Below are 16,849 nucleotides of genomic sequence, written 5' to 3'. Positions count from 1 at the left end.
GACCCAGACTAATTGTAGTTGGTGACATACTGAGCAAAAAAGCTGACTGCACATATTCCTCATCACATTTAAGGCCACTAAACATGGGGCTTTTATTTGAAAATTTTCAAATTTAGTATTTGGATTGATTGATTCTGAGGTTTAATGGAAGTAATTTTGTTTTTTCATCTTCATTTCTCCAGTAGTAAAAATTATTGTTAATATGTTCTTGGATATTCACTTTCGTGCCTTTTGATTCATACTAACAGCTTTTTTTTTCTTTAAAACAAGAATTTTCATAAAGATTAATATACTGTTGGTTAGTTTTATAGAAGTTATTATCATGATCATAAAAAGTAGGTGTTTGGAGTACTGACAGTTGTGCTGTGTAAGGCATTGTGTAAAACAAAATGAATAGGACTGTTGTGCCTCAGGAGCTTTTGATCTGATCTGGGATTTATGATAGTAACCCTGACTATAAGGGCCTCAGCTACTTAAGTGTGTGAATGAAGCACTTACATTATTTACAAAGAAAGGATACCTGTAATCATTGTTGTGGTTGGTAACTGAAGACTACGTTTGGGCAGGTGCATATAAAAAAAATAGAAGGGAGACCCTACTGCTCACCCCTGTGATTGGGGAATCCTCTTTCAGAATAATGTAGGATTTTAAATTTCAGCCTTCTAAATGTTCTGGTCCCTTCAGCATTCTCTGCCATGCCTGCAGGTTAAGTCTACATTCTTCAGCCTACTTTAAAGGCCTCTCCAGGACAGAGCTTCTGCTCCCTAGTCTGATTGCCCTTTACTCTTCAGCTCTGACCCCCTGCCTGGCTGGGTTCCCCCTGGCTGTCCCCTTGTCTTCCTGTGCTCCATATTGGCTCTCTGTGTTGCAGCCTGGGTCTAGGATATTCTCTTCATCTATAGCCAGAAAAAAATTGACATTAAAAACTTAGAAACAAAGCAGCTATCTTATAGGAAATTATCAATTCATTAGAGAAAGGGATATTAATAACCCCCTCAAATTGGAAAGATGTCATCTTAAAGGATAGTCATTTGAATTGAAATAAATCCAGGTGTTTTTTTCTTAAAGCTCAATAAATGATTGATATTTATTAATATTTGATAATTATTAATGGTTATTTTTCACATCTTTATAGAGAACCAATAAAAGTTTTATCAGAGACCAGCTTTCAGAAACCACTGAGTTAGTCAGTTGCTCTTTCCTAGGCAGGTGGTTGATTTGGGCACTTCCCAAATTATGTTTTATTTTGTTGTTTGTTTTATAAGTATATGTATTTTATTCCTTTCAGAATGGCAGGTGTTTTATTAATACCATCTATGTTGTCCTCTTTTCATGCTTGGCATACATGAGAGATGCAGCTCGAGTGTTTTGAGCTTATGTGTGTTATCATATGTGCTGTTGGATTTGGGGGAATTTGGAGAGGGATTAAGGCTAGGAGGATAATCAACAGGTGGAGGGGCTTGATGTGCTTCTAGAAAAACATCAGTGGTGGAAGCTGAGTCTGTTTTTGATGAGAACTAGGGAGTCGAAACATAGGTGACATAGAACATGTCCTACAAAAGACTCTGAACATAATCCAAGTTGGATTATTCATGAAAAACCTGAGATCCTTAAATAGCTTTTTGACATATTTTTCACATCCCTCTTAGATTCAACTGAGTTTTGAGTTATAACATTAATTGTGATAATGTTATCTTCATCTCATGCCTCATTTATTTGTAATAAAATATCTGCTGTAGAAACATGTCGGGACAAAAAGTCTGTTGATCACTTCAATTTCTTTTAGTTTGAAGGTATGCATAAAAATGAAGCAATAACCCAACAACTTCACGTTCTGCGAAAAGAAGTGAAGCAGCTGCAAGCAGAAGCTGCTAAACCACCATCACTTAATATTGTGGAGGCTGCTGTACATGCAGAAAACTTGATTACGTAAGTTTGGAGAGCACTATAGTTTAAAGCACTATTATTATTATTGTATTGTTTTAAAGTATTGTTATTATTGACAATAACCAGACATGCTACTATACTCCCAGACACCTGCTAATTAAGTGAGTACAGGGATCAGCAAACTGCGGCCTTTGGACCAAATCTGGCCTGCCTGCCACCTTTTTTTTTTTTTTTTTTTTTTTTTTTAGGAGAGCTAGGGAGACTTTTATTGATACAGTGAGAGGACAGACAGAGCTCCTGGCTCACACCAGGAGGGGACAAGAGAGCCCCTAGTGGTGCGTTGCCTAGGGGTTTTATAGGCAGTTGAGGAGATTTGGGAACATGAAAAAAAGCTTAGGGGTGTGGACTTGTTAAGTGGTCCCTGAATATTTAGAATTAACATAAGGAATTTCCTGCCTTGATTTCTCTCTCGGATACCTGTGTCTTGGTCTGGGAGCATATCAAAAGGCTGCCTGCCCAACTCCCAAGGTGGGCTGAGGTATTGTCTGTTTGCTAAAGAGTAAGTTAAGAATCTTACTTCTTAAACTTCCTGGGTGTTAAAATGCAATCTTGTCTTTAAGGTAGAATCCTTCCTGCCCTCTACTATGTTGTTTACAGCTGAGTCTGCATGCTAAATTAGTTGCACAGTTTGCAAAATCACCTCATCAAATCTGAAGGAGGAAAGACAGCACATAGGCCTGGGCCTTTAGCATACTAAGGTGAATCTTGCACATGATTACAAATGATTAGCAAAATAAAAGCATATGTTACCCTTCTTTATCTGGGGAATATTAACTGATCTCACTGAAGAATGACTCTAGAGCTTAATGTTCAACACAGAGTTTTGGTAGGAAGTTTCCTTGCATGTAGTTATATTGCTCTGACTGTAAATATCCTGCCTTGCTTTTTCTGGAGGACTTCATCCTATTCTGTCTAAGCTCATGGTCCCTGTCTCATTCCCCCCTCTACAGATAGAGACCCTAGCTGCTGCCAGGGAAAAGGGGCGATGACCACTCTGGCTGCTTCATGCTGAGAAGGGGGCGCAGTAAGGGATGCAGTTAGGTCTCCATCACTGGTCAGTTGAGAAGGCCTCGGAAGATGGGCACTTGTATTCTTGGGTTCCATTTCTATTACTATTTGCAGTTTTATGGTTTCTAGGCAAGATAGAAGAAATCATGTGATTAGGTTAAGTAACAACATCTGGAGTTGGATTTCCCATTCTGGAAGGACAAACTTGACAAGATTAAGAATGTATGGCTGAATATGAGAACTAGAAATAGTAAGATCTAATTGAGAATCATAGCCAGATATCATGGGGAAACTAGAATTCTGGATCTAGTCTACATCACAATGACTAGTATTAGGATTTAGTATAGATAAGGCTGCATTATTGAAACAATATTTTTCTCTAAAATCACCCTAATTTTTATTAGAAGTAACTAGATTCAGAAAATAATTAACACTTGGCTTTATCATTTGCATAAGTGCAGCAAGAAGAGCAATTGATCTTTTAAATGTGCTTTGCTGGAACTTTTTATAAGGAATTTCAGATTGGACTTTTAAAGGCCTCTCAAGGCCAGAAATCCAAGCCAGACTTGCCGTCAGGTTTTGCCTGTAGTACCTGTAGATTTGGGTGAATTCCTCTCTTCTTGAGGTTCCTGCCACCTGTTTTTATAAAGAAGTTTATTGGAACACAGCCATGCCTATTTATTTATTTAATGTGTATGGCTTTTGTGCTATAATAGCAGAATTGAGTAGTTGTGACAATTTATGGCCCATGAAGCATGAAATATTTACTATCTGGCCCTTAATAGAATAAATTTGCTGACCCCTGAATTACAACATGATATAATGCATTGAAATTCAACCACAGATTTAGTGCTTGGTTTTTATATCAAGGTCACTTGCCATTTACCCAGGCAGTTGTCATTGTCAACTCAGATTATTGAGCAAAGTTTGCATTGGAATTACTCAGGAACTAGGGCTCTCAAGTGTAGTTGCCAACTTGTATCTGGCCATTGTGGAGTTCCTCTTGGAGCTCCTGGCTTACTCATGACATCCTCTTTATTCTCAAAGCCATCAGGGCATGCCTTGAGAGAGGGGAGGGTGACTGCCTTTTGCTTTAAGGTGACTCCACATTCTAGCACCATCAGCTAATCCCCTCATACATCAGGATGGTGGTGTGCAGGGGAGCATTGAGTCCTTTCGTGGGTTGGAGTTGGGAGCCCTGGGAAGGAGGAGATGAGGTGAACAAAAGGTTCATGTTTCTTTTACTTGGAAAGGAACTCAAAAAACTGTGGTAATTAGAAGTGACATCTTTAGTCTAGGATCTTTTTCTATATAAAAATCTTCTCCAACCTATGTTAGTTTCTGGATTTATAATTTAGACAAATCAGGATTCTTATTTTTAAAAATATGTATTACCTAAAGAATACACTAAGTTAAATAATAAATTGCCAATTACATACAAAATGTTAAAAATTTCAGTAAGGGTAAGAATGTTAATTAGCCTTTATAGCACAGCTGATCTTTCCCCCCAGGAGGGTATGAAATCATTCCTGTGTATTGAAAATAACTTGTTGGGTCAAGTTGGAAGATACCCCATGAAATTTTCTGAAGTGACATTTGTATGGGGCTCTGAGGACGCTTAAGCATGTTGCCTGAGAAATGTAAACTATCAAAGAAATATTTGTGAGTCCAAATTCTCTTATTGTAGACCCGTAGTGTTACTTCCATTTTCCCACAGGGCCTTAGTGAATGCCTACAAGTTACAGCCTGCTCCTGGGGCCCAGAAGGTTGGCATTAGCCTCTTCTTTACTGTTGTGGATTACATCAGTGATGAGACACAGCGCCATCCCCCCACAAGGCAGTTTTTTACTTCATGCATTGAGATCTTGGGACAGGTAAGGTTGTTCTCTGGTTTTAGCCTTGTTCACATAGAATAAGTCCCTACAGGGTCCTCATTAGATATAGTCAGGGTTGATTTCAGGCTTACATTGTATGTAGGTTCTGAGTCTTAACCTGGGTCAGAAGCGCCTTTGAATTGTTGACTCCTCAAGGTGTGATTAGATTATTGGTATAGAATTTTGCTTCTCATAGAAGAGATAACTTATTCATATTTGAAAATCTCTGGGGCGACATCAGATTCTATCATGTGCTATTGGTGTTAGCAATAATATTACTGAAGCTCTTTATCATTTATAAAAGGCTTCCCACTGCATCCTCATAGAGACTCTGTATGATTGATGCCATTCCCATCTTAAAGGTAAGAAAATTGGTCTCTGAAAGATTAAGTGACTTGCCTGAAGAATACAGCTGGTGAGTGCTGGAGCTGAGACTGGACCCCAGGTCCTCCGACTCCACCTTCCCACTGCTGTTTCCCAGTTGCTATTCTTGGTTGCCATTTATTTATTTGACTTACTATTAAATATATGGCTGTTTAATAAGAGCAAGGGCAATGTATCCATGCAGATTTATGAACTACACCATAAAAGAAAGAAAGTCACTCATTGGAAAATATATAAACACTTAACTAACCGTGTTCTGTAACCCAAATCCAACTGAATGAGGGCTTAGTCATTGGATACCTATAAAGAGGTAATACTGAGCACATAGGAAAAAGATTTTTTTAGTTTTTTTCCTGATAAAATTGATGTGTACTCATTATTAGCAATGAAGACAGTATAAAAAGTATAAAGAAGAAAAATTCCTCATAATCCTGGAGATACTGGTTGCAGAACTAACACTTCATTATAGTTTATCTTGTATGTGTATACATATTAATATATGTGTGTGTATATGTAAAGATGATGTATTATTCCTACATTGTAGATAGATGACAGAAATACAGACATGTACTCAAAAACAGGCCATGCTATTTTGTAACCTGCTTTTTTGATTCGAACACATCTTTTAGAATTATTCCATGCTAATAAATACAGACTAATATAATGGTATTTAATGTATAGTCTTCCACAGTACAGATATATTGTAATATATTGAGCCAGTACCCTCTGGATAGATATTTAGGTAGTTTGTTTTGCTACAGTAAGCCTGAGATGAGTATTCTCACATGTCTTTGGGAACTTGTTTGACTACTTTTTCCAAGAAGATTTCCTAGAAGTAGGATTACTGTGTCAAAGGGACTAGCATTTGATGTGTATTTTCACCCTGCCCTCCTGGGAAGTGTGTACCTGTTTACTCTTAAACGGAGCAGGATCGAGTTTATCATTCTCGTATCATAATCAACATTAATTAGGAATGAGCATCCTTTTTAAGCCTTTATAATCTAATAGAGGAACTGGTACTTCATTATTATTTTAAGTTATATTTCTATATGTACTTATTAAGTTGCATGACTTCCTATCTGCTTATTGGCCATTTGACTGTTTTTTGTAATTTACTGGTTATTGTCCTTTGCACAATTTCTTTTGGAGAGTTTCTTGTTTCTTAATTGCTTTGAAAGAACTCCTCAGACTATTGTAACCTGGCATCTGGAATGTGTCAATAATTAATTTTCCTACTTCATCATTTTTCTTGAATTTTATGGTCTTTTTGCCTTGTAGAAGTTAACATTTTTATATATTCAAATTCGTAATTTCTGCCTGTGGTCAAGCTTATCAACGCTTTCCTAATCCTGAGATTATTTAAATATTCACTTACATTCTGGTACTTTTAAACATTAGAATCACATTAAAATAAAGTGAAGTCATCTCAATTATGTATTAATTGTGAAAGTTAGCTTTTTTAAAGTATTAGAAGCACATCTCAATAAAATTTATAATTGAGAAGTTCTGTTTTCTTGGCATAATGGAGAGGCATTTTAGATTAGTAATTATGGTAGATACATGGCAAATTTCTGGCTTCAAATTACCCCAAAATTTAATCTTTTAAAAATTATCTGTGGATAATCCAAACCAAATTAATGGATTATCCAAATTTTTAATGTCATGTACATCAAAAAGTGACAGGTTTAATATCTATGTTGATTTTAGATTTCTTCTGATTGTTTCACATTTTCATTTAGAAAAAAATTCCGTGTGCATTATATGCGATCCCTTAGAACTCAGTTGCTTAAATGAAAGTTAGAAGGCAAGAATTTGGTGACATTTCTTTTTCTGTCTTTCAAGGTATTTATCAGTGGCACTAAGTCAGAATGCAGAAAAGTTCTGCAGACCATTCTGAAGAATAGAAGGCTCTGCTCTCTCTTGTCTCCTTTCTTCACGCCCAATGCCGCCCCTGCAGAGTTCATACAGCTCTATGAGAAAGTGATGAAGTTTCTAAGTGAGGACAACAGTGATGTGATTTTCATGCTGTTAACCAAGGTGAGATGTGATTCAATCCTGATGTTGTCTCTGAAAAGTAGAAACTTTAGTTGTTTCCCACACCGTAGAAATGAAAGGCCCTCTGGAGTGTTGTTTCCAGGTACAGCACAGGTAGCTGGGCCCTTTTGCATCATCTTCAAGCTGTGCTACCACAGCTTCCTCCTGTGGGGGCATTGGTTGTGCCGTGTAGGACAGTTTATTCCCCATGGTATACCAAGGATGTGGTTCCAAACCCTCTTTAAGGACTTAGTACAGTTTTGAAGTATTCATAATAATAATTTATTACATCCTTCTTTTGAATGTATCATGAATTTATGCCTAAATTATTTGATAAATGAGTTGTAATATGTCATAGTCTTTCACATTTAGAATATGCCAGATCTAAACAAATTGCCTTTGTCTGTATTCTGAGAAGAATATTAACTCAGACCAAGGCAATGAATTTCCTTCACCAGTTGAGAATTTCAGAGCCTTAGCTATTTTGCCTTCAATTGTATTTCTCTGATATCAACAAGTCATAAAACCAGGGCCTGGAGACTGATCTTAGTCTCTAGTGGTGGACAATATGTTTTATAGTTTGGAAATGTGATATCAAACACCCTGAATTCTCATTAACTGAGATAGGTAACTGATGCAGACCCAGAAACATAGCTCTTAGGTGGAGACAGTTCTGTAAAGTGGCTGCTTCACTGTGGCTCTGTGATCAGCGAAGGTAATTTGCAAAGTGCTGATCCTCTGAGGGATAACTTAAGATTTTTGCATTATGAAAAAACATGCAGAGTTGAGAAAACTGGCTCTGCAATTCCTGAGTGACAGAGGTGGAGGCATACTGGCACCCATCAGTCATTGAACTGCCTAGATTCTTTTAAGTACTTGTATATGAATTTCAGTTTCAATCTGTATAGCTAAATGCTAGGTAATCTTTGACTTGTAAAACAAAATTTGCACATATTTTGCTCTACTTCAGTTAATTTTCTAGTGTATAAAACTGCTTCTTGTTTCTTTTCCTTTTAGTTTGATCTTAAGCAATGGTTAAACGGCACTAAACCTCCTCTGTCTGATCGTACCAGGCTTCTGGAGTCAATTCATTTGGCACTTACTGCCTGGGGCCTTGAACCAGATGAAGATATTTTGATGCCGTTTAATCTTTTCTGTAAGCACTGGACTTACCTTCTTCTCTACCAGTTCCCTGACCAGTACAGTGACATTCTCAGGCTGCTGATGCAAAGTAAGTGCCTTTTAATTGTGACGGATTAGATCACAGTGAATATTTAATGTTGCCATTTTACAGATGTAACCCAAAATATAAAGATAATGCAAGTATGCAGGGTTTGGAATCACTGATTATCACCTACAATGCTTGGTGAACAATGCCCAAAAGGTTGCTCTCTGTAAAACCGGTCAGTTATTATCCTAAATTTTAGAATTGGCTCTGATTGGGCAAGGGAGCTCTTAGTATTTGGTGCTGGAGTCCACAGGTGTACAGCCACCCCTTTACCTTGACTTTGCAGCTTGTCCTGAGTGGGGTGGGGTGGAAGCGGATCTGCTTGCTCTGCTAAGTACAGATTTGATAAGGGAAGGAAATAGCTCCTTTCTAGCAATGTTTAATGTGTCAGTTGGTTTCTCTGTAGATCCAAATAGTGGATACATTTTGGGGGGTTTCTCCCCCTAAAGTTTTTTTTTTTTTTATGGCTCTTTTCAGTTTATTGTGTGAAGGAGTTATATTAGTCCAAGTTAAAAGCAGACCCCAAATGGTTACATTATACAGGCTGTGAGTTATTTTAAACTTGTGATAAGGGGCAGAAGGGAAATTCTAACTCATTGCAAGGAAATCCTCAGTTAGGCTTCAATGAGCCAAAGCACTTAAAACCAGTGAATATCCAGCTGGTCACTCAGCCAGTCCAGCCTCTACCAGGAGCTGGCATATGCACTGGTCACCCTGCAGCTGAATTACTTCTCCATATTCTGGATGCTCAATTACAGTACCATTGCAGGCAGATTTCTTCTTAAACACCTTCACTAGTTTCTTTTTACCATAATCATCAGCGATCCCTTGGACAGCAGTAAGGGTCTTGCTGCCATTTCTCTGTTGAATTCTTATATGGATATGATCCTTAGTGCCTGCAGGAAGCAGATCATCACCATTACTTGCATCATCAAAGGGATCACAAGAGTGGAGGTTCTGGATAGCAGGCCTGTAGTACAATTCCTTTTCCTCAGTTGGAAATGCCCTGGAGAAGGTGGGCAGGTGAGGGCAGGGAGGGACGGAGTGTCAGGAAGTGAGGGGACTCAGTGGGGAGGCTGCTGAGTCTTGGATGGTAGCTCAGTGACTGGGGACCCCCCTGAAGTTTGGACTCTTGTTTTCTGCAAATGGATTTTATCTGTATGCAACAATAGATTGTATTTATATTTGCCAAGGGAAGGAGCAGTGTTAAAATTTCCATATTCCCACCATTTGTCCCCCACTGCAATTTTCCATTGGAGTGTTGGAGATTAGAGGAGGAATAAAGGATATAGGTGGAATAAAGGATATAGGCCTTTTTATTTTTGGAATTGACTAGGTAGGAATTTTATTGAAATTTGATAAATCAGATAGTATTTACTTCTTTCATAGAAACTTCATACTGTTTATAGATACAATGAGAAACTAAATTTTGCTTTATGCCAAATATTGTACTACTTTTGGAAGCTGTGATGAATAAGGTAAAAATCTGTGACCACCTGAAGAATTTTTAAATGTGTGGTCTCATTGTCAAAGCACTGCATGCTTTCATTGTTTCCTATAGAGGCAAGTTGCAGGGTGGGTGGAGAAAGTGTAGGAAAATGCATTTGTACAAATTTTGATGTAGATACGCATAGCTAATTTTGTTGTGCATTTTAAAAATTTGATCAAGCATATATTGTGGCTTTTTTCCCTGAAAACTTTTAAGGGATTATAAACTATTTATATAGACAGCTGTTGACTTGCATTTAGTAGGAAATTTATGCTTCCGGGAAAAATAATTCAGTTAAAGGCTTAAGGTTAGCAGCACTACCTCTGTCAGATTCCATGACCTCCAGCCTCTTGGCCTCCCATCTCTCACTGGCCACCATGTTTGAGTTCCCAGGGTTCCATCCTTGGCTCATCTTCTCTATTCATTCTCCCTGGGTGAGCCTGTTGTTTTCCCTGGCTTCACTGCTATCTTCTAGGTATGCAGGACCCTCACACCTATAGCTTGATTCCAGGCCTCTCTGCCCTAAGATCCAGACCACAGTAGCCATTGGGCACAGACCCTTCACTGACCCTAGATACCTCACATTCAATGTATTTTTAGCTGACCTCATTGTCCTTCCTCTCAGAGCTTCTCCTGTGAGCCTGTTATTCTGTTTGGTCCAAGTGACACCTCTGGGTGGAAAGGACCTGAGGAGGCATATTTTTCTATCCTCTGGGCTGTGAGGTTTGCAGGTAGTAGGGTCCTGGCTGGTAGTCTATCCTTGGATGCTGTATCTGCATTGCTCTAGGCTTTGCCGCGGGTAGGAGTTGTGTTGTAGAGCGAAGTGTGAGGCTCCTTCTGAAGGGTTCCTGGACCCTGCAGCTACATCCTTCCCAGTGTGCCTTGCCCTGTCACTGCTGATTCTCACATGATCCAGCCAGGAAAATGGTCCCTTAGGATTCCTCAGTCCGGGTCTGGTGGATGGGATTTCCCGTCTCACTGCCGGCAGGGTTACCAGGAACTAGGGAAGTCAAGTGTCCAGTTAGATTCTTGTAATACGTTCTCTTTATTTTGGTCTATTTCCCCAGATCTTTATGAATTTGTTTCGGATTTTATTTAGTTTTCATTCCTTCGTAAAGTACATGTGTTCTTTGATTCAAGTTGAAAAAGTTAATCTGTGAAAGACGCTGACTTGTCCTCTGTCCTTGCCCGCTAAGGCTCTGCCGAGCAGCTGCTGAGTCCTGAGTGTTGGAAAGCCACTCTGAGAGCTCTGGGCTGCGGCGCCCCGAACTGCCAGCAGGGGGCAGCAGCTGCAGAGAGCGCAGTGCTTCAAAGCTCTCCTGATGTTCTCTTGTCAGACAAGCAGGTGTGTAGCTTTTTGGTGTCTAAAATTTATGGCTGTGCATTTCTTTTTTTATTTCCTTTGCTATTTATTTTTTAAACTATTGTAACACATTCAAAATTTATACCTAAAATGCTGCTTTTTGTGCATCATCTTTAAGAGCCCCATGTTTTGTCAGGCACTTGCTTTCCCACCCCACGCGCTCTTTGCCTGGATTGCCTTTCTGTCACACCTTGGAGTCTGATTTTTGCTCATCTCTTCAAGAGCAGCCCCGGCCCTCCCCTCATAGATATCTTCCCTTCCCACTTTAGCCCACATGGTTCCTAACCTTATACCACTGACTCCTTCAGTCAGGTTTCCATGCAGTGTCCACAGAGCTCTTGGTTTCATCAGTGGTAATGTGGGGATATACATATGAGACTGTATAGGAAAGAATAGTTCTTCTGCTTTAGAAAGAGTTTGAAATCTGCTGATTTACTTTCCATATGTTACATACCTTTGCAACTTTATTGCAAAGTCAAAGTCTCTTACCACAATCTCCTGAAGTACTTCACTGAAAGCAGACATGTAATAAGTACCTTTTGGCTGGTCCTTCTCTTCCAGGTAATGGAGACTATACAGTGGCTCTCAAACTTTTTTTATAAGCTTCGGTTATCCACGTTAGACTTTAAAAGCTTTGGCTTGTTCTCAAAATGGAGTCCTTATGTGGCTGATATGAAGATGTTCTTGGGCTATCTTGTAAAAAGGCTGCTTGACTCAGAAATGGCCTGCTTGGCCCAAGACCCATCTGCCAGCAGCAAAACAGGTAATATGCCTTTAGTGCAGCAGGGAGCTGGGTCTCCTGACCTTCCATTGGAGAGACTTGAATAGACATTTAGAGATTTAAATCTTTGTGGTAAAACTACATATCTAAGTATCAAGAAGAAGAAATAGAATATATATGGTATAGGTACAATCCCTTGTATGTATTATACCTGTATTCACTCACACAGTGAGTACTTGCTTCATCTTGTCTCTGCCCCTCCTGCACAGGGCAGAGTACAAAGAGGTAGGTTTCTGTCTCCAGCTCTTCTTATTATCTCACTGAGGAAAGGTTTCTGAATATTTAATCATTTTTCTTGAAAAAAGGTACTGTATAAAATTATCCATGACATTGTGTTGTAATAAAAATTCTTCAAGAAATTCCACTGCAATAAAGAAAACACAAATAAAGTTACTCTAAACATGTTGTTTGTATAGCAATATAGGTTTATGAGTATATAGAAAATAAGTAGATTTTTCTACTTGGTGTTATCAATATATTAAAAAAGGATGAACTTATTTCTTGTCTTTAAAAATTTTGCTTTTAGTACTGAGATCCCTACATTCAATAGTCATCCAGCTCTTTAAGCCATGGATCCTAGTTTTAGAGGACAGTGACAGGTAAGTAGTTTTTCAGATATTTGGTTCCTTTGAAATTTATAGACTTAAAGGTCTAATGATGTTTTGGTATAAGTGATGTATTCACAGTTTTAATTTTTAATGTAGGGCCATATTTAAATTTAGGAAATGCTTCTTTACAAAACAAACTTAAGACATTTTGTCTGTGAAATTGTTAGTCTGGTGACTAATATTTTGATAATTAGTTTTGAGGCAAAACTGGATACTCATTTCCAGTTTTCCACAATGAAGAAGTTGAATGAGTTTTGGTACTTTTAGCTTTAGAAAAACGATGTTGCTCTCCTGAATTAGGTTTTGATAATATAACATAGCAAGATATGAGACTAACTTGATTTTTTCCAGTATCTCAGTTATTTTTTGGAATTAAGTTGGCTTTCAAATTACTGGGTGAGCTTCAACCCTTTTAACATGAATTCTGCAATTAAATGAAATCATTATTTCACAAGCATTTAAAACAGAGGTAGAGAGCTGTCCAAATGCAGTGAGTTGCCTCCTGAGGCTTTTACTCCCCTAAAAAGTATGCACACAAAAGCTAGGTGAACTTGTCAGGGGTTTTGTAAAAATTCAAGAGTGGTAGATATTATAGTACTTAAGGTATTTTCACAAATACTAATAAATCTGATCTTAAGACTCAGAAAACTAAATGTCTTGCTTGAGTCCCACAGCCAGTGAACAGAACGGGGACCATAGCTCAGGGCCTTTGAAGCCCGTGTTTGCAATAAACCATGCTTCTTCAGGAGCCTGTTGAGGAAAATAGAAACTCTGGATTCTTTGCTTTTGCTAGAAGGCTGTCCTTAAACAGTCTGCAAGCTTCAGGAGTTTGTGGTGACTATGAGGCTCCTGTTTATCTCCAAGAAGAATTAATGCAATTTGTTTTTACCAAGAGTTTGTTCTTTGGTTATTTACTGTCTGTTCATTTTTGGCCATTTTTTTGATAGGTTATTTTTTTCCCCCATGCTTTTTGGTAGTGAAAACTGATAAAGCACTTTATGGTGTATTTCTAAGGCACTTGAAATAGAACTAGGATACACAAGAGATGGGCTCAAGGGTATAGACTGAATGTAAAAAAAAAATGCTAATTTGATAGATATTTAGAGCACACTTCTGAAACTTAATTGTGTTGGAATAAAGGTAAGGAAGGAAAGCAAATAAAATTATATGGTTGATATTATAAGCTACAGTTCACCTCCAAGAATGCACAGCCTTGCAAGTGGTCTAAATCTATCTTAGGATTGCATAATACAGTTTTCTAGGACTTAGACAAGCTCTAGACTCTGGGACCTAGAATAATTTCACCCTGGGACTTTCATTTCTAAGTGTGTGTTTCTTTTATTTAAAGCAGCCAACGATACTACCCCTGGCTGGAGAGTGATGCTGTGGTGGCCGCAAGCTTTGTGCAGTTGTTCACTGACTGTGTTGATTCATTGCATGAGAGGTTTAAAGGTACGAAGATGTTCTGTTACATCTCTGGTTCGTTTTCGCTTTTCTGTAAGTCATTCATCTAATCTTGTGCCTTGGCTTTCCTCCTTTATTTAATTTAATTTTGGTTGGTAGGCAGTCATCTTTGACCAAAGAAAGGTCACAGATGTGAATATTTAGTGTAAAGCTTGTAATTTCCTATCTTGTCTGTGAGAAAGCTCTGACTTCATCAGTCATGGACAGTATGCATCCCTCCTCTTCACCTGCTGCCTATCCACGATGGGGAGCCTCATTGCTTCCTTGACCACTCTTTTTTGTGTTTTCTATCTTTTTCTGCTTCACTCTGGGCAAAGTCTTGAGATCTCACTTCCAGTTTACTCAGTCTCTCCAGCTATGTCTAATATGCTTAAAAAATGGCCATTGAATTTTGCATTTTAACTTCTAAAAATAATGTTTGTTTTTCAGTTTTACCCTGATCCTTTTTTGATAGCATCTTCTTTCTTTTATTGAAAATTCTAGTTTTTATTCTTTTTTTTTTAAATAATTATTTTTTATTGAAGGGTAGTTGATGCACAGTATTACATTACATTAGTTTCAAGTGTACAACACAGTGATAAAACATTTATATATATAATTCTAGGTTCCACCTATCACGCTACCAAGCTGTTACAATATCTTGACTATATTCCTTATGCTATACATTACATCCCGGTTACTTATTTATTTTACCATTGGAAGTCTGTCCCGTTTTTTTTTTTTGTTTTTTTTTTTTGTGAGGGCATCTCTCATATTTATTGATCAAATGGTTGTTAACGACAATAAAATTCTGTATAGGGGAGTCAATGCTCAATGCACAATCATTAATCCACCCCAAGCCTAATTTTCGTCAGTCTCCAATCTTCTGAGGCATAACAAACAAGTTCTTACATGTAGAACAAATTCTTACACAATGAATAAGTTACATAGTGAACAGTACAAGGGCAGTCATCACAGAAACTTTTGGTTTTGCTCATGCATTATGAACTATAAACAGTCAGTTCAACTATGAATACTCATTTGGTTTTTATACTTGATTTATATGTGGATACCACATTTCTCTCTTTATTATTATTATTTTTAATAAAATGCTGAAGTGGTAGGTAGATACAAGATAAAGGTAGAAAACATAATTTAGTGTTGTAAGAGAGCAAATGTAGATGATCAGGTGTGTGCCTGTAGACTATGTGTTAATCCAAGCTAGACAAGGGCAATAAAACATCCACGGATGCAGAAGATTTCTCTCAGAACAGGGGGGGTGAGGTTCTAAGCCTCACCTCTGTTGATCCCCAATTTCTCACCTGATGGCCCCCCTGCGACTGTGCCTGTCTTAGGTTGTTCCTCCCTTGAGGAATCTTACCCGTCTCTGGCTAACCAGTCATCTTCCGGGGCCATACAGGGAAATGTAAAGTTGGTAAGTGAGAGGGAAGCCTTATTGTTTGAAAAGGTTAGCTTTTTATTTCTTTGCATATTTATGCCCTGTAGCTTCTATGCCCAGCATTTGTCTTGAGGTATCTTTACCACTTGGAAGAATTATGATACTCGGTAAATTTGATATGAGGCACGAATTCTATTTAAGGGTTGTAATTAGGAAGGAAGAAGAAAAGCTATAGAAGTAGCAGGCGGAAGAAAACATGGGAAGATTGATTATTTCTTTGACATATCTTCTTGTAGAGTACTTCAGCATGTATAGGTTTTAAGCTACTACTTAAATTGCGCACACACATTAACATAATAGGACTATAGTTACATAACCAAAGCATATCTGTAATTACCAGCCATCTCCAGTGAAACCAAGAAAACCAGTTAGGCACCTTAGGCATTTGTGAAAACTTATCTATGATATGGTGGATATTGTCCAACTGAACTTGAACAGTCTGAGAGAAATCAGACAAATTAAAACAACCCATTCCTGGGGAATGTTCACATCCCTTATGTTCTTTTAACAGTAATAGTCTGTAGTTGTAAGATTTTGGAGCGCTACAATTTGCACTTTTCCTAATTCTTGGTTGAGTTCCAACAGTATAGATCCAGTCAAATTTGTTGTTTTACTGTATGCACAGGCCAGCTTAGATATCTCCGTCCTCATTCCCATGGCAAGTCCAGGAGCTGGTGGGATGAGTGCATCTACAGCTGTAGCAGTGCGCGGATCTTTGTTGGGGTTTTTTGGTGATCATCTTCTGGCATGAGTCTTCCAGAGAGTGCTGATGTTGGAAGTTCTCTTTCATATCGTATCTTAGTTCATTTTTGGGGTAGCCCAATTAGGCTTTGATCTTCTGTATAAATGCAAACAGACCCTTTGCCTACACTTTTATATGCCCTTTATACCCTTGTGTAGAACTCATTGGAGGTTACCACACAGGAACTGCCCTTTTTGTTTTGTTTTGTTTTGTTTTGTTTTTGGTATCACTAATCTACATTTACATGACGAATATTATGTTTACTAGGCTCTCCCCTATACCAGGTCTCCCCCATAAACCCCTGTACAGTCACTGTCCATCAGCATAGCGAAATGTTGTAGAATCACTACTTGCCTTCTCTGTATTGTACAGCCCTCCCTTTTCTCCTACCCCCCCATGCATGTTAATCTTAATACCCCCCACTTCTCCCCCCCTTATCCATCCCCACCCACCCATCCTCCCCTGTCCCTTTCCCTTTGGTACCTGTTA

The 16,849-nt window shown here is 38.3% G+C and overlaps 1 protein-coding gene across 6 annotated transcripts in view; it reads left to right on the top strand.

Annotated features, from left to right (window-relative positions):
- Positions 1–16,849, top strand: part of EPG5 (ectopic P-granules 5 autophagy tethering factor) — a 115,630-nt gene that overhangs the window by 66,595 nt on the left and 32,186 nt on the right. For 5 of the 6 annotated variants that reach the window (XM_057504146.1, XM_057504145.1, XM_036918694.2 and 2 more), the window contains 8 exons: positions 1,787–1,929; positions 4,673–4,829; positions 7,056–7,250; positions 8,265–8,478; positions 11,161–11,309; positions 11,889–12,090; positions 12,635–12,707; positions 14,065–14,168. In XM_057504146.1, the coding sequence (XP_057360129.1) occupies positions 1,787–1,929; positions 4,673–4,829; positions 7,056–7,250; positions 8,265–8,478; positions 11,161–11,309; positions 11,889–12,090; positions 12,635–12,707; positions 14,065–14,168 (1,237 nt within the window). The remainder of the gene's footprint in view (positions 1–1,786; positions 1,930–4,672; positions 4,830–7,055; positions 7,251–8,264; positions 8,479–11,160; positions 11,310–11,888; positions 12,091–12,634; positions 12,708–14,064; positions 14,169–16,849) is intronic. The other variant, XM_036918695.2, reaches the window with a different exon arrangement.

Source organism: Manis pentadactyla, chromosome 6 (genome assembly GCF_030020395.1).
Source record: "Manis pentadactyla isolate mManPen7 chromosome 6, mManPen7.hap1, whole genome shotgun sequence".
Taxonomy (NCBI): domain Eukaryota; kingdom Metazoa; phylum Chordata; class Mammalia; order Pholidota; family Manidae; genus Manis; species Manis pentadactyla.
The sequence above is the reverse complement of the archived record's forward strand: the minus strand, read 5'-3'. Positions and strand labels throughout refer to the sequence as shown.